This window comes from Saccopteryx bilineata, unplaced genomic scaffold (genome assembly GCF_036850765.1).
Source record: "Saccopteryx bilineata isolate mSacBil1 unplaced genomic scaffold, mSacBil1_pri_phased_curated manual_scaffold_38, whole genome shotgun sequence".
Taxonomy (NCBI): Eukaryota; Metazoa; Chordata; class Mammalia; order Chiroptera; family Emballonuridae; genus Saccopteryx; species Saccopteryx bilineata.
Window position 1 is genome coordinate 99,969 of NW_027095464.1, and position 22,760 is coordinate 122,728.

General features: G+C 42.6%; 1 protein-coding gene across 1 annotated transcript; it reads left to right on the forward strand.

Annotated features, from left to right (window-relative positions):
* The first annotated feature begins 3,050 nt into the window (after positions 1-3,050).
* LOC136318326 (ankyrin repeat and SOCS box protein 11-like) lies at positions 3,051-16,826 on the forward strand. The gene is made up of 5 exons (XM_066250684.1): positions 3,051-3,086; positions 6,983-7,133; positions 10,937-11,071; positions 12,052-12,243; positions 16,702-16,826. Exons 1-5 carry the CDS (start codon positions 3,051-3,053, stop codon positions 16,824-16,826), a joined length of 639 nt encoding a protein of 212 aa, XP_066106781.1.
* The last annotated feature ends 5,934 nt before the right edge of the window (positions 16,827-22,760 follow it).

Genomic DNA, 22,760 nt, shown 5'->3' on the forward strand with positions numbered 1-22,760 from the left:
CTCACTCTACACTTCCTGGTGCTTTTAGCACATGGGAATGCCCTTGTTGATCAAGCTACCCAAAAGAAAATTATTGGAGCAACCATGACAGATCAAGCAATTCAGTCTCATACTATTCATCACCAGAACGCTGCAGCCCTACATAAATAGTTTCAACTTTCTTGGGAAGCAGCACAGCAGTTTGGAAAATCCTGTCCAAGGTGTCCTATACTACAATCTGACTCTTCATTTGGAGTTAACCCTCAAGGACTCCTACCTATTAACTTTGGCAAATGGAGGTTACTCATACACCTTCATTTGGCAAACATTCCATTGTCCATGTTACAGTGGATACTTATTCTGGATTTATGGTAGCCTCTGCTAGGACAGGAGAGCCTGCTATGCATGGGATAGCTCATTGTCTGTATGTATTTTCTATTATTGGACTTCTTGATGTGATTAAAGCTGACAATGCTCCTGAATATGTAGCAAAAGCATTTACTGTATTTTGTCAAATCTTATGAATTATGGGTATTTCTTAAAATCTATAAAGTCAAGGTGTTATTAAAGTGTATCCAGCAAATATTTAAGGTCAATTTAAAAAAATATAAAAGGGGGAGTCATATCCTGGAATTCCTGCAAATCTACCTTATCTTTAAAAAATTTCTTTTGAATGCTGATGAACAGGAGATGCCAAATATTTTTCTCCTGCAAAATTCTACCCTCTTTTATCTGATGCAGCTAATAACACTGTTTTGTCTTTTTCTTTTTTCTTTTTTAATTTTCTGAAGCTGGAAACGGGGAGAGACAGTCAGACAGACTCCCGCATGCGCCCGACCGGGATCCACCCGGCACGCCCACCAGGGGCGACACTCTGCCCACCAGGGGGCGATGCTCTGCCCCTCGGGGCATCGCTCTGTCATGACCAGAGCCACTCCAGCGCCTGGGGCAGCGGCCAAGGAGCCATCCCCAGCGCCCAGGCCATCCCTGCTCCAATGGAGCCTTGGCTGCGGGAGGGGAAGAGAGAGACAGAGAGGAAGGAGGAGGGGTGGAGAAGCAAATGGGCGCCTCTCCCATGTGCCCTGGCCAGGAATCAAACCCGGGTCCCCCGCATGCCAGGGCGACGCTCTACCGCTGAGCCAACCTGCCAGGGCCCTGTTTTGTCTTTTTCTAATAGCTCCAGATATATGGAAAAGATTTATATAGGCAGATGGGGATCCTCAAACCCCTCAGCGAGATCTTCTGAGCATGGCTTTTAAGATACCTAGAGGCAGAAAAAGCCCAAAAAAGATCAGGTGAAATAATAGCTCTTGGCATATACCCTCAAAGGCTCCAACAATCCAACAGGGCCTCATAGGACTCCATCTGGGCCCTGCTTCAATAGTGGAAAGAAAGGTCATTGAGTCAAAGCCTGCCAGACTTACATGCCTCTGCTGTGAGGTAGAAGGGACACTGGAAGGTAGGCTTCCCCCTCGCTCCTCTAAGGGAGGGCTCAGTCTCTTCCAGCCCTGCTCCAGCCACCTGTGGCCTAACCTTGCCCAGAATGCTGGTATTTGCCACTGAAGGCTGAAGGTGCCCAGGGCCATCGGCCCCATCTACAACACTGTGGACGAGCCTGGGGTATTTCTTCCAAGAAGCAGGTAAACTGATCTCATTTACACAAGGGCCACTTAACTATGTCTTGCCTGAATATTCAGGTTTCTAATTCTTCCCTCAAAGATCTCTGTTGTGGGTGTTGATAGTCCTATTTTCTGCTGCTTTGTTTAATATATAGTTTTCCTTTATTCCTCCTGCCTCAATGCCCCACCCATATTTTAGGCTAGGACCTACTCCTAATTCAGAGCTCCTTTTTCCCTTTTTTGCCAACTTACAAATTTACCTTTGCCACCCAGATTAGTGTATCCCAAGATTCTCCTCACCACCCCATGACTGTAAAGCTCCAGTATAGGACCCCTTGGTTCATCTTTCCAGTTTAAAGAAAATGTAAGCTCCGTCTTCATGTGTGCTGCGGATGGCTTTTTCAGTCTATGTGGGTCATTACCAGCAAGAAGCAGCGGTCATTGGGACTTTGACACTAGCTGCAGAGTGTAGAAGTGTGACAGCAATTCCAGTGCCATGTGGACTTCTCCTGGATGTGTTTCCTGGACTCCTGCTCCTGTGACAGCTTTTGATGGACTGGACTGGGGTTGGGTTGCATTTGCAGAAATTGACATGTTGTTGGTGCCAACTTGGCCTTGGTGAACATGTTAAGGACACTACTCTTTTATGGATTCTTGTTGTATTGGCCAAGACTTTGCTTAAAGGCTTTAATCACTGTAATGTATTAGAATGTTTGTTTGGGTATCTGTTAGCATTGACTATACTAATTTTGTGTTTGTTCTATATTTTTTCAATCTGCCTCCAAATTAGAATCTGGGAAACTAGGAAATCAGATGAGTACAAATCTCAGCACACAAATTAAAAATAAAAAAGAAAAGGGGGATATGTTGTGGACAGTTAATGGCAAAAAGCCATTATAGATTCGAGGCTTAGCAAAAGGCTAAGTTCTCCTCCCTCCATCTCCATATTTGGCTTTGATGCTGAGTATTTGCACCCATTCCACTTGCTTCCTTGGGTTGCTAGAAGCAATATACATGCCCTTCCTCTGACTCTTTCTTTGTTTCAGATGTTGGCAGATTTCAGTAATGTATCCTGTTTTTGCCCTGGGAGAGTTCCTGTCTTAGCCTTTGATGTGCAACTTTGTATCAGGGTCCTTGATTTGCATATGTCTATATAATAAAGTGAACTGGGGCTATGAGGCACTCAGATACTGCCAGGCATTTTGAAGAGTCCTCCCGGTCCCATCGTTTTTGTTTTGACAAGTGTGTTTCCTTAATTCCGAACCATTATTAGGAGCCGCGCTGGTCCGAGGCAGTCTCGGCCGTCTTTCGCAGGCTGTGAAGTGTCAGCCAGTGCTGCAGTCCTCTCATTGCTTGACTAGGGGAGGAGCTGCTTCCAGCCTTACTCATGTGGTTGTTCAGCTTTAGCTCCTCGCCACGTGGCCTCCCATAGGGCTGTGCCTGCATTGCGAGATGGCAGCTGGCATCCCCCAGAGAGAGCACACAAGGGTACCTAAGAAGGTCTTAGCATAACCTAATCTCCAAAGTGACATCCCATTACTTGTGCCATATTCTCTTCATTAGATGTGAGTCAGTAAAGCCAACCCACATTCAAGGGGTAATTAATACAAATGACCCAGCACCAGGAATCAGGGATCACTGGGAGCCGTCTTAGAGGCTGCCTACCCTAGGGATTCACTATTTCAAGAGTAGATAGACATTAAGATATACTGACAAATGGGTAAACCTTACTCTTTTGGGAAGATTTATTAGAGTCTTAGTTATTAAGACTAGTGTATTTTTATTTATGACTGGATCCCTTGAACAGTGACTAATGGCATAGTCAATATTTATGAGATGAATTAAAGCGTCCGTGCTTCATTTGCTTTGTTTATTTTAGCACCTATCTGTGTACAGAGGATGTGAGTCATATCTCTTTTCCATCCTACTTAACACTGAACCTAGCTTCCTTACTGTTTTGAATTTAAACAGCTGGGCACACTGCTGTGTGTGTGTGTGTGTGTGTGTGTGTGTGTCTGTCTGTATGTTTGTGTGCTCACATGCCTTTTTTTCTCTGTGTTGCATTAGTTCTTGAGAAAGAGGCAAAAAGAAAACTGCTAGTAATTATGAAATAGGCTTTGTACTTAATTTTATCATTTGCTTATTAATTTTTAAGCCTTTTAAGTTTGATTTGATTTGATTATTTTTCATATGTAATATATTTACATAGTTCAAAAATTAAAATGACATAATGATGAAAAGTCTAACAACCACCTTCTCCCTCTCATACTCCCACTTCAATATTTTTATTAGTATCTTTATGTTAACATCATTTTTTTTTTTGTATTTTTCTGAAGTTGGAAATGGGGAGGCAGTCAGACTCCCGCATGCGCCCGACCGGAATCCACCCGGCATGCCCACCATGGGGCGATGCTCTGCCCAGCTGGGGCATTGCTCTGTTGCAACCAGAGCCATTCTAGCACATGAGGCAGAGGCCATGGAGCCATCCTCAGTGCCCGGGCCAACTTTGCTCCAATGGAGCCTCGGCTGCGGGAGGGGAAGAGAGTGACAGAGAGGAAGGAGAGGGGGAGGGGTGGAGAAGCAGATGGGCACTTCTCCTGTGTGCTCTGGCCGGGAATCGAACCCGGGACTCTTGCACGCCAGGCCGACGCTCTACCACTGAGCCAACCAGCCAGGGCCTGTTAACATCTTATATACTGTTTAACCATGGTACTTGAGTCAAAAATGAGAAATCAACATTGGTACGATGCCATCAACTAAACTACAGACTATTCAGATTATACCAGTTTTCCCATTAATGTCTGTTTCTCTTCTAGGATTCAGTCCAGGATACCACAGTGCATTGAGCACTTCTTTATTTTTAACTACATAGGATAAGTATGTCGGTTTCTATAGCATGCTTAAATGTCTTAAGAAGTACTGTTCGTAGAGAAGTTCAGCTTTTCCTTAGTACACCCCACTTCTTTGCCTTTACTCAGTAGCCAAAATGTATTACTCAGTTTGATTTGACATTAAGATAGAGCATGGTGTGCTGTAAACCATTAAACTGAGAACCGGGAGTTCCCGATGATCACTCTGACTATCACAACCAGCTGGGAAGCCTCAAGCCTTGCTATTAATTGGAACTTCATGCTTCTCTATTTCCTCATGCTAAGTGAAGGGGATTCACTCTTTTTTTTTTTTTTCATTTTTCTGAAGCTGGAAACGGGGAGACAGTCAGACAGACTCCCGCATGCGCCTGACCGGGATCCACCCGGCATGCCCACCAGGGGGCAATGCTCTGCCCATCTGGGGCGTCACTCTGTTGCGTCCAGAGCCATTCCAGCACCTGAGGCAGAGGCCACAGAGCCATCCCCAGCGCCTGGGCCATCTTTGCTCCAATGGAGCTTTGGCTGCGGGAGGGGAAGAGAGAGACAGAGAGGAAGGAGAGGGGGAGGGGTGTAGAAGCAGATGGGCGCCTCTCCTGTGTGCCCTGGCTGGGAATCGAACCCGGAACTTCTGCATGGCAAGCCGATGCTCTACCACTGAGCCAACTGGCCAGGGATGTTAATTTTATTTTTAAACTCAGTGGCTGCATTCTTCATTTCATGAACTGTAATGCTTTTAAGTGCTAATGAAGATTTTTTTTTACATTTTATATCGAAGTTGAGTTTGTACATGTACAACTGAATAGTAAATTCTTCAGTGGGCAAAGTGATTTTTCCTTATGCCAATGTGATTGTGTAGTTTTATTAGGTAGTGTTTCCTTAAGTCCCCCTTAATCAACTCACATGTAATGGTTAGGGCTAGGTTGGGGAGGGCTGTTTTATATACTCTAGGGATTTCTAACCTAATTTGGTGGAACTGATTTGACTTGTTTTTACTAAGTATTATTATCTTCCTCAGCCCAGGAGGTCTTCTAACTTGATTTCCTCTAAGTTCCTCTCTCAGTTCAGGTCAGCAAACATTTATTGAACCATCTGGTAGTTGCCAATGTTTTAGAAACAAAGGTAAGAAATTGCCTCTCATTGGGTAAGTTGAATTCTAACAGGGATGACAACACAAAAAGATATCATTTTGATACACAGTAAATGCTTTAGATCAGTATAGGAACAGGAAAAAGGTAAGCCTAGACTTGAGAAATATTTAGGAAGTAAAATTAGCAGAATGGTGTGATTAATTAGATGAGGAGACAGAACAAATTGTATAATGCCAAGTTTGGGGCTTGGGAAACCAGGAATATTTTTCACCTGGTCACCGAAGCTTGGGATCCAAGAGGAGGAACCTGTCCTCACTGCCCAGGGCCAACTTGAACTAATTGAGCCACTGGCTGTGGGAGGAAAGGGAAGAGGGAGAGAAGGGGGAGAGGGAAGGGGACAGAAGCAGATGGTCACTTTTCCTGAGTGCCTTGACCAGGAATTGAACCTGGAATGTCCATATGCTTGGCTGACACTCTACCACTGAGCCACTGGCCAGGGCCTGTCCTACATTTCAGTCCTATCAGAGCCTCCCCAGGATAATGCCTTGCTCCCCTGGTATTCTTTCCAATCTATTGCTAACCCTCAAAGATGCCTCGTTCTCAAGTGCCTCCTGCATCCCTAGTAGGTGCTGAGAATGGTCGTATACACCATGTTGATGGCTATTTTCTTTCACTTGGTCATGGTCTTTTTAGGAGTCACAGCTGGCATATGTAATCTTTATAGATTACAGTAGTACAGAAAGGAAATTTGTAGCAAGAAGGACAAATTCTTGGAGAATTGCTGAGGAAATTTTTTGAAAGCATGGATTTTAGGACCTTAAAACTCAGCTTATTTCTCTAGTACTTTTGGTTTGTGCTATATTTATTTATGATTGAGGGTAGCATCAGCTCTATGTTAATGGAAAATGGAAATAATTGTTGCAAATATTTATTGAATGTTTACTAGGTAATGTTCCAAGTATTTAACTGGATATGCTCAATAATCTTATAAGGTGCATTCTTTTCTGATCCTCATTTTACAGATAAGGAAACATAAGCACAGAAAGTTAGTATCTCAATCAAGATCTCTGAACGAATAAAAGAGAGAGTTGAGATTTAAACCCAAGCTAATGGTTCCATAGGCCATGCATATTCTTAATCACCACACAGGACTGTTCCTCAACGTTAGGAGGCTCTTAAGAAGCTCTGGAATACACACGAATACATTTTAAAAAGCTTTGTCCCATTTTGCCTCATTTGGGGTATTATTTATAGAAATGAGAGTTGATAGGCTACTGGTGCCTAAATAACAATACTGTAGTGATGTAAGTTCCCTTGCCCAATCACCTGCATGGGGAATTTCTCCAGGCAGGTATATGGAAATGCAACTTGGAGATGGTGACATAGAAATAGCCAATCCTCTGGGTCTGTCTTTGCCCATCGTCAGGTCAATGGAATGACTGTTCATGGAGCCACACCCCTCTTCAGTGCTTGCTGCAGTGGCAGTGCTGCGTGTGTCAACGTGCTGCTGGAGTTTGGAGCCAAGGCCCAGCTCGAGGTGCACCTGTCTTCCCCCATCCATGAGGCAGTAAAGAGAGGTAAATGAGCCGTCACATTCCAGATAAAACATTGGTGGACCTCACTCCAGTCTGCATGAATCAGTGGTATAGTGTTCACCAGGCAAGATCAGCCGGATCTTCACTGGTAGACTGTGTATAGCTTAGAAAGCCCACAGCAGTAACTTCAGTTGCCTAAATCTTCAGGAAATACCACTGGGGCATGAAATGGCTCTTCCTAAAACCTGGAAATGGCTTTCATTTCCTGGAAATGGGTCTCAGACATCCCATTTTCTGAGGACCGTCTCTTGACAGGCCCTTTTGAGGCTCTTTGCTGGTATTTTTGTGGTAGCTGGTACAGTTAAGGCTTCAGGGGTGACTTCTGTGAGTCACACTGTGGTTATGTCACTGTTCTTATTAGAAAAGAAAAGAATAGCTCATCCCCCAAGCCCATGAAACATCACTGCTGACTTAAATTATAAACATGTCTGAAGGCCAAGGCTGATTGTCTCTCTAATGGAAGATTAAACATAACTGTTCAAAACAGGCAATACTCTAGGTGAGCTAATAATGACTTCAAGTCATTAGTTATTGAAAAAAAGTTGCAAATTTAAAATGCATGCATTGGAAGCTCTGAAGTTGACTCTAGACTTTTGTGTCCTTGTTCTTTTTGATATGAAGGAAAAGAGTAAAATTAAGGAATTTAAAAAGTATATACATAGACTAAATATGAACAAGAAGATGCCATTGAAAGGCCGATATCATTTGTCAAAGGTCGCATTTAAAGAAGGTTGCATCCTGCAGACATCTTGTTTCCCAGAAGTAGAGTTATTCTCTTATAATACTGAGATCAGAAATACAACGGAGAAGTTAGAACAATTAGAACAGTAACTTTTCCTGGCATAATTTGGGATGAAAATCTTTCTTTCAAAAGGCAATAGTGAAATATTTGCCCCAGGTTATTTAACATGTTACCTGGTAATTTTTTTTGGAGTGGATCACTTTAAAGTTTGATGTCCTATACATATTTATTAAACATTTATTGATTAATAACTGATGTTGACCATTTCCCAAACTTCAAGTTCTTTAAATTGTAGGAAAATAATCTTTTTATTTTATTTTTTTAATTTTTCTGAGGCTGGAAACAGGGAGTCAGTCAGACAGACTCCCACACGCACCCAACTGGGATCCACCCAGCAGGCCCACCAGGGGGCGATGCTCTGCCCATCTGGGGTGTCACTCTGTTGCAACCAGAGCCATTCTAGCACCTGAGGCAGAGGCCATAGAGCCATCCTCAGCACCCAGGCCAACCTTGCTTCAATGGCCTTGGCTGCAGGAGGGGAAGAGAGAGACAGAGAAGAAGGAGAGGGAGAGGGGTGGAGAAGCAGATGGGCAGTTCTCCTATGTGCCCTGGCCGGGAATCGAACCCAGGACTCCTGCACGCCAGGCCGACGCTCTACCACTGAGCCAACCGGCCAGGGCCAGGAAATAATCTTTGTAAATTATATAAAAATCTTTATATATATTTTTTGGTGTGTGTGTGTGTGTGTGTGTGTGTGTGTGTGTGTGACAGAGACAGAAAGAGACAAAGAGAGGGAGAGACAGACTGGAAGGGAGCGAGATGAGAAGCATCAACTTTTGTTGTGGCACCTTAGTTGTTCATTGGTTGCTTTCTCATATGTGCCTTGACCGGTGGGCTACAGCAGACCGAGTGACCCCTTGCTCAAGCCAGCGACCTTGGGCTCAAGTTGGTGAGCCTTGCTCAAACCAGATGAGCCCGCACTCAAGCCGAAGACCTTGGGTCCTCCGTATCCCAGACACTCTATCCACTGCGCCACCACCTGGTCAGGCAGAACTTTAAAATCTTAAGCATAGAACATATTTAAATGCACTTTTAAATTCAATGACTAACAAGAATTATATACAAGTGCTCTCCTTAGAGTTTTCCCAATGAACAGACAGACATAAACAGCTGGCAACCTCAGGGTTTCGAACCTGGGTCCTCCACGTTCCAGTCTGATGCTGTATCCACTGTGCCACTGCCTGGTCAGGCTCTTCATATATATTAAATATTGATTTTCAGTAAAAATTAATCTATTACTTGCATTTCATCTAAACATTTTAAGAAAGATTAATATTAGGAATGGTTTGAATTAATTAAATAATTCTGCAGTGCTTAGCTGGTTACATATGAAGTGTTTGGTATCTATGTGTTCATAAAATATATATTTGCTTATCATAGACACATGAATTCATGTGACTCTACCTCTTTTTTCCTGTATCATAAAAGCATGTTAGGGACCAATGTCCACAGAATGGGAAAATGAATAGCAAATTCACTATTTTAGATATGGTGACAGTGGTGTTTAATCATTTGACTTTTATATTTTTAATTTTTAAAACAACTTCTTGAAACTACTTAAATTTTACTCAAACTAGGTTCAGTTTCTTCTGCAAAAAACTGACAGGAATTATACAACAATATTTATTAGATGCCTTGGAATTACCAGGCAGTTTTAGGTACTGATCAGATAGTATTTCTGGATTTTTACAGCTTTAAATCTCTGAACAAGCTGGCACAGTCTGGGTAAATACTTTTGACATATTGATGTTATCTATACAGGCATATATTTACTTATCTGAACAAATAAATTGTTTGAATCCACAGATGCTTATCTGTAAGTTTTAATGCATATTTATACTTAGAATTTGTGATAAACTAAACAGGTTTGAGGTAAAGCTTACCTTTATGTTATCTATTTTTAAAAAGCTTGGTTAAGTTAATCATCAATGATATGAGTTTCTTAAAGAAATATTTCAAACTTCAAAGAGAACAAATTCTTTATGAGCTCACATTGCTACCTCAGAAGCATTTGCTCCTGGACAAATCGTTCAGATACTATAAATTAAACATGTCTGTCTGTTCATTGGGTAAACTCTAAGGAGAGTACTTGTATGTAATTCTTGTTAGTCATTGAATTTGAAAGTACATTTAAATATGTTCTATGCTTAAGATTTTAAAGTTCTGCTGGACCAGGTGGTGGCACAGTGAATAGAGCATCTGACTCTGGGATGCAGTGGACCCAAGGTTACCGGCTTGAGCATGGGCTCATCTGGTTTAAGCAAGCTCATCGGTTCACCAGCTTGGGCCAATGGTTGCTGGCTTGAGCAAGGGGTCACTCAGTCTGCTGTAGCCTTCCCCTCCCCCAGTCAGGGCACATATGAGAAAGCGATCAATGAACAACTAAGGTGCTGCAATGAAGAATTGATACTTCTCATCTCTCTTCCTTCCTGTCTCTCTGTCCCTATCTGTCCCTCTCTTTCTCTCTCTCATCAAACACAAAAAAGATTTTAAAGTTAATTCTCATAGGTGTCTTCCAGACTAGTCAAAATAAGGAGCTTTTACTACATAGTACAGTCATACACCCACTTGCACACTTGGGTGGAGAAGAGAAGGAGATTTGTAGTGGAGAGGAAACAGGGCTGGGCCTTGGATTTGGGCCCTGGCTTTTCAGAGTAATTATAGGACAAGTCACTTACCTCTCTGGTTATTGTATCTTATATTTGTAAACTGGTGGCTTCATTCTAAAAGATTTTGGGAGTGTTCCTTGGAGCCCTTAGTTTAGTTGGAGGTACCTCAAAGGCTGCAAAGGGGAATTAAGTGGGCGAAGCATGGACATGTTCCTCTAATAGTTTAATTTTGGAGATTTCTGAGGTTTCTAAGAAATATTTTTCTGCTTAAAACATCTGTTATTTCTAAAGCCCATTCCAGATAAGCAATCCTATAATTCTGTGACTAGTCCATATTTCCCTTACTTGAGTGAGGTTATCTTGTGTCCCACCAGGCCACCAAGAGGGCATGGAGATTCTGCTGGCAAATAACGTGAACATTGACCAAGAAGTGCCTCAGCTCGGAATTCCCCTGTATGTGGCCTGCACTCACCAAAGGGTAGATTGTGTGAAGACACTTCTAGAATTAGGTAACTTCCAGAAATCTTGTTATGAAAAAAAACCTACTAACCTTGTTGGTTTTCCATGGTTTCAAAGACGAGGTTCTTGTCAGGCTGGACAAAATTCTGGCAGCATTTGACATTGCAATGCTTAAAAAAGAATTTCTTTGGAGAAACAAGTGTGTTTTTTGGTCCTGCTTCCTTTGATGTTTGCTCCATTTACTGAGTATGGATCTCCTTGGTGGTCTCAAGAGAGAGCAAGAGTCTCCCATTAAAATTCTAGAGATAAAAACAATTATATTTCATTGGCTCTTTCTGAGTCACATGCCATGTCTGAACCAATCACGGTGACCAAGGGAATACAATGCAACACTGATTGCTTAACCCTAGATTTCAGTCTATACTGTAGTTGTTGGGCTTCACTGGTAACACATCAGCTGGGAATCATGGAGATGGTTCCTCAAGGGAAATCTAGGTGTGGTTACCAGGAAGATGCTAGATAGTAAAAACACCAGATATTTGCCATAGACTATTTAAGATCAATCCTAAGTTATTTAGTAACTTTTTTTAATTCTAGAAAGCAAGTACAGAAACTGAAAGTCCAGGGAAAAGTAAAATGTATTGAAACTATTATTTAACCCAAACTTAGCTACTAACACAAAGATAGAGATTGTAATAAGAACCTTTAAATAATAATTTTTATCTCCAAGAGTTTTCTTGTTTTTTTTTTTAAATCTGCCATCATATACTGCTCCCTATAGTAGTTTAGAAGTCTTTTTTGTGAGCCCTGAATAATATAAATACTGAATGAACTTATCTTTATCCTTTGCCAAAAAACAAAATAACTCTATATAGGCATTGCTGAGTTTCTAGGTTATGTCACATTTTGAAATATTTGTCAAATTGTCATAGCATTTATGATATCTTTATTTATAGCAACTCTACTTTAGTCTCATTGTATTTCTACATTGAACACTTAGTGTTGAATTGTGGTCATCTGCTTTGTTAAGGAGCCAGTGTTGACCAGGGCCAATGGCTGGATACCCCTCTCCATGCCGCAGCAAAGCAGTCCAGTGTGGAGGTCATCCATCTGCTCATAGACTATGGGGCCAACCTGAAGCACAGAAATGCTCAGGGCAAAAGTGCACTTGATCTGGCAGCCCCGAAAAGCAGTGTGGAGCAGGCACTTCTGCTCCGGGATGGTAAGGATGGGCAGGGTATCCACTTCTGTTCCTTAAGCACATTTTTTCTCTGTCCTTTGTGTCTGTTCTCTAGCTTTCTTATCTTTTCCTCTTCTCTTTTTAATGGTAAGTTAAGTGGCATGTAGGATGCAGCAAGTTCTGCCCTCACTGAGATGGGATTTTATATGCTCTATATACTCACTTATAATCAAAAGACATTTACATATAAATGGTATATTGCTCTGTAGTTTCCATAACAAGAAAATAATTAGAGAACTTTGTTTTTGCCATGAAAAGATTGCACTGCCACATTGATCCTGACATAAGGAAGACCAAAACTCTAGGCTGTGTAATATCTAGTGGCAATTTATGGGAAATTAGAACTACTTGAGTTAGAGATGATATACACATGGTGTGTGTATTTCAGAAAGCAGACTAAATGGCGTTGTTTGCCTGTTCTCCAGATCAGGGAGTGGGTGTGTCTGCATTCCTCATGGCCTCACTCCCATTCCACAATGAGCTAATGCAACTCCAGATGCCAGAGGAGGAAAGTCAGCCCTCTAAAATGCTCTGAGTTCCAAATTCAAGAGGACCATGCTATGTCCATACAGAAAGAGAACATTATCGGAGCCTGTCCTGATCACACATACTTGGGAGAATATTAACAACAATTGTAATTATTTGTTTTTACATGTGTCATGTGCTGAGCTAAATTCAAAACACCTCCCTGAATTCTTAAAGCTTTAAAACAGCAAGAATTTTACAGTCACTGGTGCTATAGCAGCTGTGAATGGGAAAAGAGAAACAAAGAGGTTAGTTTGCAGGTTACATGGCTACTGAGAATCAGAACCAGAATTCTAACTAAGCAGTCTAACTTCAACACATAAATTTCTAATGTTCTGATGACCCAATCCTAAATCTGAAGCAGTTTCTAGTAGGGAAAGGTTTGCTTTTACTCATCAGTTCCCTTTTGTGAAACCATCCCCATGTATTATATGCCTTCCAAGTGCAATACTTGGTTCAGTAGTTTAAGAAATACTTTCTAGCTTGACCAGGCAGTGGAGCAGTGGATAAAGCATTGGACTGGGATGAAGAGGACCCAGGTTCTAAACCCCGAGGTAGCCAGCTTGAGTGCAGACTCATCTGGCTTGAGCATGGGATAACCAGCTTGAGCCCAAGGTTGCTGGCTTGAGAAGGGGTCACTCTGCTCTGCTGTAGCTCCCACCCCAGTCAAGGCACATATGAGAAAGCAATCACTGAACAACTAAGGAGCAGCAACGAAGAATTGATGCTTCTCATCTCTTTCTCTTTCTGTCTGTCCTTATTTGTCTCTCTCTCTCTGACTCTCTCCCTGTCTCTTAAAAAAAGAAAGAAAAAGAAATATTTTCTAGTTCTTCGCTTTTTTTAATTGAATTTATTAGGGTGACACTAGTTACAATAAGTATACTGGTTTCAAGTGCCCAATTCTATAGCACAATTCTACACCGTATTGTGTGTTCACCCCCCAGGTCAACTCCTCGTTCATCACCATTTATTCTGCCATAATACCCTCCTCCACCTCTCCCCCACTGCAGTCACCACACTCTTGTTCATGTCCATGAGGTGTATGTTTTGCCCTTTTTTCCTCTATCCCTCCACCTCTTTCACCCAGCCACCCCCACACCCACCCTAGCTGTCAGCCTGCTCTCTATGTATGTCTATCTCTGTTTTGTTTGTTGTTTATTTTGCTCATTAGGTTTCACATATGAGTGAGATCATGTGGTGCTTGTCTTCCTCTGATGGGCTTATTTCACTTAGCATAATGCTCTCCAGGTCCATTCATGCTGTTGCAAAGGGTAAGATTTCCTTCTTTTTTTTTTTATGGCTTAGTAGTATTTCATTGTGTTACAGTACCACAGCTTCTTTGTGCCCAACAACCCGAGATCAGTTCTTCTTAAGCCTCAAGAAGCATAGGAGGCCCTGGCCGGTTGGCTCAGTGGTAGAGCGTTGGCCTGGCGTGCAGGAGTCCCGGGTTCGATTCCCGGCCAGGGCACACAGGAGAAGCACCCATCTGCTTCTCTACCCCTCCCCTTCTCCTTCCTCTCTGTCTCTCTTTTCCCCTCCCGCAGCCAAGGCTCCATTGGAGCAAAGATGGCCCGGGCACTGGGGATGGCTCCATGGCCTCTGCCTCAGGTGCTAGAATGGCTCTGGTTGCAACAGAGTGACACCCCAGATGGGCAGAGCATCGCCCCCTGATGGGCATGCAGGATGGATCCCGATCAGGCGCATGCGGGAGTCTGTCTGCCTCCCCATTTCTAGCTTCAGAAAAATACAAAAAATGAAAAAATAAAAAGAAAAAAAAAGAAGCATAGGAGTCACCAGGAGATCTCAATAAAACACAGATTCTGGTTCAGCAGGTCTGGGGTGGGGCCCTAGATGCTGCATCCCAGGAGGTGCTGATGCTGCTGGTCTGAGACCAGACTTTGAGTACCACTGATCTAGATTATTTCCAGTAGTTCATGTCATTAATGATTTTCTGTTATTTGAATCTCCACTTGAAGAATAAGGATCATCCTTATCAGCTCACAGTTTGGAAATAACATGTACTTTCCAACTGTTAGCTGAGACTATCGATTATAGCAGTTGTCACATTTCCTCTTTTCTTCCACGAAAAGTGTTTCCAGGTCCAGAATATGTATTTCTTATAAGCAAGATCTTCTCTCCCCTACCTTCCTAAACATAGCTGCTTACACTAGAAAGATAAACACTAGCTGTGTCAAAAGTCACACTGGTGTCTGAATTTGTCTGATAGAAAACTGGATAATTTGTCTGCATTGCTATTTTCCAGAGGCACTTTAGCTGGGTGAATGGTAGAGACACTTTCCAGTTTTACATCCCAAGATTTTAACTAAGGGCTTTGTTCCTCCAGGCAGCTTTCTAGCACAAGGATACTCCTTGGTAATATCGAAGCCAGAGTTATCTGGCTATTTGCATATGCTGTCCACCATTTCTCCTGGGGTGCAAGATGCTACTACAGTAAGATTTTCTTTTTTTTTTTGTATTTTTCTGAAGCCGGAAACGGGGAGAGACAGTCAGACAGACTCCCGCATGCGCCCGACCGGGATCCACCCGGCACGCCCACCAGGGGCGATGCTCTGCCCACCAGGGGGTGATGCTCTGCCCCTCCGGGGCGTCGCTCTGCTGAGACCAGAGCCACTCTAGCGCCTGGGGCAGAGGCCGAGGAGCCATCCCCAGTGCCTGGGCCATCCTTTGCTCCAATGGAGCCTTGGCTGCAGGAGGGGAAGAGAGAGACAGAGAGGAAGGAGGGGAGGGGGTGGAGAAGCAAATGGGCGCTTCTCCTATGTGCCCTGGCCGGGAATCGAACCTGGGTCCCCCGCATGCCAGGCCGACGCTCTACCGCTGAGCCAACCGGCCAGGGCCAGTAAGATTTTCTTGAAAGGGGAAACTTTGTTCAGTAATTACATAGATCTACTTCAGCGGTTCTCAACCTGTGGGTCGCGACCCCGGCGGGGTCGAATGACCAAAACACAGGGGTCATCTATTCCGATGGCTTTAGTCGACCCCTGTGTTTTGGTCGTTCGACCCCCGCCGGGGTCGCGACCCACAGATTGAGAACCGCTGATCTACTTGAAGAGATTTTTATTGATAGAGTCAGGTTACAAAATGATGGGACATTACAAATCCTTCTCTATAACTAGTATTCCAGCCCAAAGCTCATTTGTCCTACTCAACCAGATCTTGGACTCTCGTTAGTTTACTTTCCTTTAGGACTCCATGCTACTTAAAGCCATAGGCATGGTGATTCCATGAGACTCCACAGACAAAGGTAGGTTCAGGGTATAATGGAGTCTAAGAGAGTTGGACCCTTTTTCTGATCTTCTGTCGAGCTAGGATCCTTATGAGAATGGAAGGCCCTCCAAGTGTTAAGTCAGGACTCAGGCAGGACCACCTCCTGGGAAGCTAGAGCTAGGCAATCCAGGAGAACCCTGGGTGCCAGGCTCCGTGCACATCTGCCACTGCCTCTGTGAGCACACGAGCTGGGCTTCCTGCTGACACTCTGTGGGCGGTTGGCCCTTGCTCTGCAGTTCTCTCAGGCTCTTGCCTGCTCAGTGCTTCCATTGGTGGTTTCTCTTCGGCCAGTGTTTCACATCCGTTGGCACATGTGGTACATGATAAAGTACATTCCCTTTAGACCCCACACCTCATTCCTAACTTGCCTCTGGTTAACCTCATTCTTCAATATTGCTAATGTAATTACCATTATAAACTCAACTTCAAGAAACATCTGCCTGTCCAAGGGACAGACCAGAATCCTGTGTGTATTGAGTGTTTGCTACCTCACCCTACAATTCCTATCTAGATCCAGCTTCTCTTAATCTTCTGGAAAGTTTCAGCCTCTCCCAGTTCTCTGGTCTCCCCTTCACCTCCTAACCCCACCCCACTAGCATGAGGTTCACACTATTTTAATTTCTTCCGTAGGCCCGCCTGCTCTTTCTCAGCTCTACCACCTGTGTGTCCGGAAGTGTTTGGGTCGTGCATGTCATCAAAGCATCCACAAGCTACATCTGCAAGAGCTGCTGCAAAGATTCCTCCTCTACCAGTAGTCCCACCTACCCCTGGAAAGGCTTGGAAATAATCAGGTTGTTGCCCGCTCTACGCTGATGTAGATACCCAACAGCTCATCTGTCAGCATCTTCAAATGAGCTAAGCCAGTTAGATAAGTCCCTGCTGAATTGGAAACCCTTAAAGAGTGCAAAGTCCTGGTTAGTTTAATGTTCTTGTTAACCATGGTGCAATCAGAAACCTTTCAATTTTAGCTCTTGTTAAGAAACTGTAAAAAACAGTGAAGTGAAAAATAAGCTATTTCTGAAGGCTCGTGATCTTTAATTCTCTAAGGGTCAACATTCTGAATATTGTGCAGACACCTGTAAATCTGGCTAAATAAGATTGTGATGAATGTGAGTATTCCAAGTGTACCTCCTGATTTAGTTTCTCCCTCTTTCCATCTTACTTTCCTTCTATGAATAAATTTCTGCTATAATTTTGATTTCCTTGCCTTTTTTCTTTTTAATTAAACTTATTGGGGTAACATTGGTTAATAAGATTATATAGGTGTCAAGTAAATAACTCTGTGATACATCAACTGTTGAGTGCATTGTGTATATTTTGCCCACCACCCAAAATCAAATCTTCTATCAGCATGTTTTTGACCTCCTTTATACTTTACGACCACCTCCCCCCTTTCCTTTGGTAATCACAATATTGTTGACCATGTCTATGAGTTTTTGTATAGTGGTTAGAATAGCTGCCTTCCTTGCCTTTTTATATATAAAAAAGCAAAATACTTTTAAAACACCACAGTTAATTGAGGTTACCAGTTACTGAGGTCCTGGTTGGTAAGAGAGATGTTGGAAGAGAGTAGCTCTCCTGGTGGTTGTCCATCACTTTTGATAGTAGATGCTTTTATTTGAAGTAGACAGTTCTAGGATCGAGTAACACTGGGTGCTCCCACTACCTAAACCCCTAGGCAGTTTTTGAAATAATTACATGTGGATGCCAGTCACCAAGATAGGCTCCACTGTGAGTCAGTATTGTATCTGTGAGTAGGGACCTAAAATAAGCCCAAAGGTATACTTGAAAGACAGCCTTCCTCTCCTTTTTTCTCTCCCTCTCCTTCTCTTTTTTCTTTTCCCCAACCCCTACTCTTCTGCCACCCCTCCTGCTCCTCATTTTTGAGAATTTAAAACATGAAAATTGGATAGACTTTAATTATTTTAAGTATTCCTACCATGGGTCAGTGACTAGCAATATTACTTCTAAACTTTTCTTTTGGATAATTTTAAGATTTGTTCCAAACTTGTATTTTCCCCCAGTTTTTCTAGACCTTTGGTTCTCAACTGGGGGAAATTTTGCCCTCTTCCACAAACCTTTGGGGACATTTGACAAAAATCTGGAGACATTTTTGGTTCCAACAACTGGTGAGGGATGCTACTGACATCTAGTGGATAGAGTTGGAAATGAATCTGACCACAAGGCCCAGGACCACTCCCTACCAGCGAAGAATGATCAGTTCCAAAATTGAATAGTACTGAGGTTGAGACACTGTGCCATCCCCACTTGTGCTATGCAGCATAGAGGACAATAGCTACAAGTGACTAGGCTGAACTGAGATGTACTGTAAGTACAAAATACATGCCATACTTTGAATAGTAAGTACAAAAAAAAAAAAGAGTGTGAAATGTTATTAATGATCTTGATGTTGATTACACATTGAAATGATATTTGAATATATTAACTTTAATAAAATCCATCATTAAAGTTATTTCAACTTATTTTTTTCTTTTTAAATATAGAAGAACTTTAAAATTTTTATACTAATTGAGAGAGGAAAGGAAGAGATAGGGGGAAGGGAGAGAGGGAGAGAGAAAGGGAGGCATCAACTCATTGTTCCACTTTGTTGTCCACTTTTTTAGTCGTGCACTTATTGGTTGCTTCTGGATCATACCTGTGACCTTGGTGTTCTGGAATGATGCTTTATCAACTTGGCCACCCAGCCAGGACTATTTTTGTATTCTTCTGAAGTGAGAAGCCGGGAGGCAGACAGACAGACTCCTGCATGTGTTTGAGTGAGATCCACCCAGCAAGTCCACCAGGGGGCGATCTAGGGCGATGCTCTGCCCATCTGGGGCGTCAATCTGCCGCAATCAGAACCATTCTAGTGCCTGAGGCAGAGGCCATAGAGCCATCCTCAGTGCCCAAGGCCAACTGAGGATGGCCCAATGGAGCCTTGGCTGTGAGAGGGGAAAAGACAGAGAGGAAGGAGAGGGGGAGGAGTGGATAAGCAGATGGGTGCTTCTCCTGTGTGACCTGACCAGGAATTGAACCCTGGGACTTCCACACACTAGGCTGACACTCTACCACTGAGCAAACCAGCCAGGGCTATTTTTAATGTTTAAATGTGACTACAATAAAAATTTGAATTATACATGTCACTAGCATCATATTTCTGTCAGTATTGTTCTAGAGCCTTTTTTCTCATTTTCACAACTTTCTAATATCAAATAAGTTCATCCTAATTAGTTAACTATTTGGGGAAAAGGTTAAATTATTATTTTACATCATATTTCAAAAACAAATTTTATTTTTATAAATGTTACAAAAGTTTAAATGATGCTATAAAATACTAGAATAAAATCTTCATGGATGTACATGAAAGGGAGATCTTTCCTAAGCATTATATCAAAGGCAAAAACTTTAAAGGAAAGTACTGATAAATTAAAATAGTTACTGGCCCCAGTCACTGAGCTGCCCCGGAGGACTCAGCACTCTCCCCCTTGAGTCCCTTGGTTTCCTGAAGCTCCATCTTCCCGCCTGCCTTCTCCTTCTCCCACCCCACGGCCTTCCGCAGGCATTTCCACCAAGGACAAGGACTGTTACAGCATGGCCCCTATCCAGAACTTGCACTCTTTTGACTCCTTTGCTGATGCACATAAGGGTGATGGTGTGCTTCCTGCTGGCACTGAGGACTATGTCCATGTAAGGGTTCAAGAGCCTGGCCGAGTAGCTCAGTTGGTTACAGCATCGTCCCCATACACCAAGGTTGCAGATCGGATCCCCATCAGGGCACATATGGGAATCAGCCAATGAATGCATAAATAAGTGGAACCAATCGATGTTTCTCTCTCTTTCTCGATCTCTCTCTCTCTCTAAAATCAATCAGTCCATTTTTAAAAAACTCAACAGAGAAGCGGCAGAAAGACCCTTACTACTGTCCAAGGGCTCGGTGATGATTATGATCGAAAGAACCGAGTGACAGCATTTAAGAGGAAGTTCGCTGCAATGGCACTGTAGCTGAGCACCCCAATGTGGAGCAGCAACTCCGCCACAGGGTGACCAGCACAAGGACACATGTCAGTTCCTCCTGGAGACGGACTGAGGACGACCAGCTGAGTTCATGGGTTTTAAGTGCTTTTGGCTCACTGAAGCTTAAGTGAGGATTTCTTGCAATGAGTAGAATTGCCCTTCTGTCCCTTGTCACAAGTTTAAAATCCTCACAGCTTGTATGATATGACCACTGGGGTCTGCTTTTAACTTGGGCTAGTGTAACTCCTTCATGCCATAGACTGAACAGAGCCAAAAAATAAAAATAAAATACATATCATGGAATATTCAGGAATTATAGGCTTTTTATCTTTAAATTGTTTTCCTGAGGTCTTTTTTTTTTTTTTTCTGTAGCCTGCTTCTTACTGAATGTCTGAGTTCTGTGTTAAGCCCCGGGGTGTCCTAGGATATTCAGTCTGTATGTGACTGCAAGAAACTAGAGAACCCTGCTGTACATCCACTTTCTGAACTTGCAGACTATGAATCTCAAGAGTCATGTGTATGGACCCCTCAACTCTGGTAGGTGTGGGGGGTTGGGGGCACTTCAATCCTGAACTGAGTCTCGAGAGACCACTCACCAGAACTGATCCTCTAGTTCCAGAGGGCTGTGGAAGCAGAACAGGTCCCAATGCCGGCATCTTGGATTTGCTGCAGTTTTAATTTATGAATGTAGAGATTGGACAAGAGATAATCTTTAACTTCCCTTTGAGTCCTACATCCATCAAGCTAGAATTAGACCACCAGACTAATCATCTGGCTTGTATGAGGTTATATTGATTGCTCTGGCAGGTTCTTAACACAATAGAGATTATTTCATTTTTTTACAGAATGTGAGATGTTTTATTCCCCAAATGGTGAAATGGTGTATATATATATATATATGTGTGTGTGTGTGTGTGTGTGTGTGTGTATAATATAATTTCAATTATATTTGAAGTGCTCTAGGATAACTTCTCAGTCATCCAATAAGTTTTCACTCATCATGTATTATATGCCAGACTCTCTTTTAGGCTGTGAAAAGGATAGACAAGGTCCTTGCCCTAAAAAAGCTTATGTATTAGTGGAGGCGACAGGAAATAAGCTAAATGTACATATATCTTATCATTAAGGAAATGATAAGGAGAAAAATAGAGCAGATTGGGGTAAAGAGGGATGGGGAGAGCTGCTATTTTAGACAAGGTGATTAGGTGAAGACCCTTGCAGGGTGACAACATTTACAAAGAACTATTCATCTAGATATCTAATATTTATTCATTCATTTTTACTGTTAAAGTTTTAATGACTTTAGTACTGCATGGTTTTGTTTTCTTTTTGGTTTCCTTGACTGATTTAATATAGCAATCCTATTATAAAAGTACTTTTGATTCTTGCTTTTCCCACAAGCTGTAGTACAATGATTTTCTAAGTTTCAGACCCTTTTAAACTATCTTTTTAAATGGTTGTATCCAGTTGTGGGATTCAAATAATTTAATAACCAGTTCTATGTCCTAATGACCATTTTAAGTATAAATAAAAACAATATAGCAAAAGGTAGTTTATTGTTTCATGCATTTAATACTTAAGAACAATAAAAGAGGTACACAATACTAAATTATGTTATAAGGAAGAGTTCTAAAACATTAATAAAAAAATATTAAATAATACCTAACAAAAAAATTACAGTGTACACAGCCTGAAACATGAATGATAAGAGTGGCCTATGATTCTATGTAATTTCAGAAAGCCAAGTATGGTAGCACAACGTTGACCTTTCTTCATTTGTTTTCAATTTTTAAAACTTGTTTGCTGCCTGGCCTGTGGTGGTGCAGTGCATAAAGCATCAACCTGGAAAGCTGAGGCTGCCTGTTCAAAACCCCGGGCTTGCCTGGTCAACATGCATATGGGAGTTGATGCTTCCTGCTCCTACCCCCTTCTGTCTCTCTCTCTCCTCTCTCCCTGAAAAATAAATAAATAAAATCTAAGAAATAAACAAAAGAAAGTGCTTGCTGAAATAAGATGGGGAAGATAAAGTAGAGATTGCTGGCTGAAACAGGAGTGCCAGAAAAGTGGTGTCAATCATGGGTAAGGGCTGACCCTCACTTAAGGAGAATGAGTGCTTACACTTGGTTTTGAGTGGCAGAGTGGCTTCCAGTTTCCCATCAGAGGAAGCACATGCCAGTCTTGCAGGGTGGGGTGTCTAACACATCACACACCAGGTCTGCTGCTCTGTGTGCTGAGGGCCTTCTTCATGGAGCTTCTGGCCATATTGTCAGCTCTTTATAGTTTCAGAGCTACATTTCTGATTTATACCCTCCCAAGGCTTTTGATCATTGCTTCTTGCATACAACTGGGGTATACTTGCCAAATGGGCCTTCTTCACCTGCAAGTACTCTTCTGACTTTGGTAAAATGTCTGGTGTGTTTTCTAGCTGCTAGTGACCCTTGCACTTTCTTTAGGGAGGGTCTGTTAATCCAAGATAGGGGCCTAGTGAGCAGTCTGGAACATGTGACAATGAGAATATCCCAGGAGGAGGAAGAGGAGGAGGAGGAAGAGGTGGTGGAGGACAAGGGGAGTCTGCATCCATCCTGGCCATTTAGTAAGAAGCCAGCAGGTTTAGGCAAATGCTGAAGTGCTGTAGGGCGCTCCCAGGGAGCTGGTATTCAAGCACGTGGCTCTCA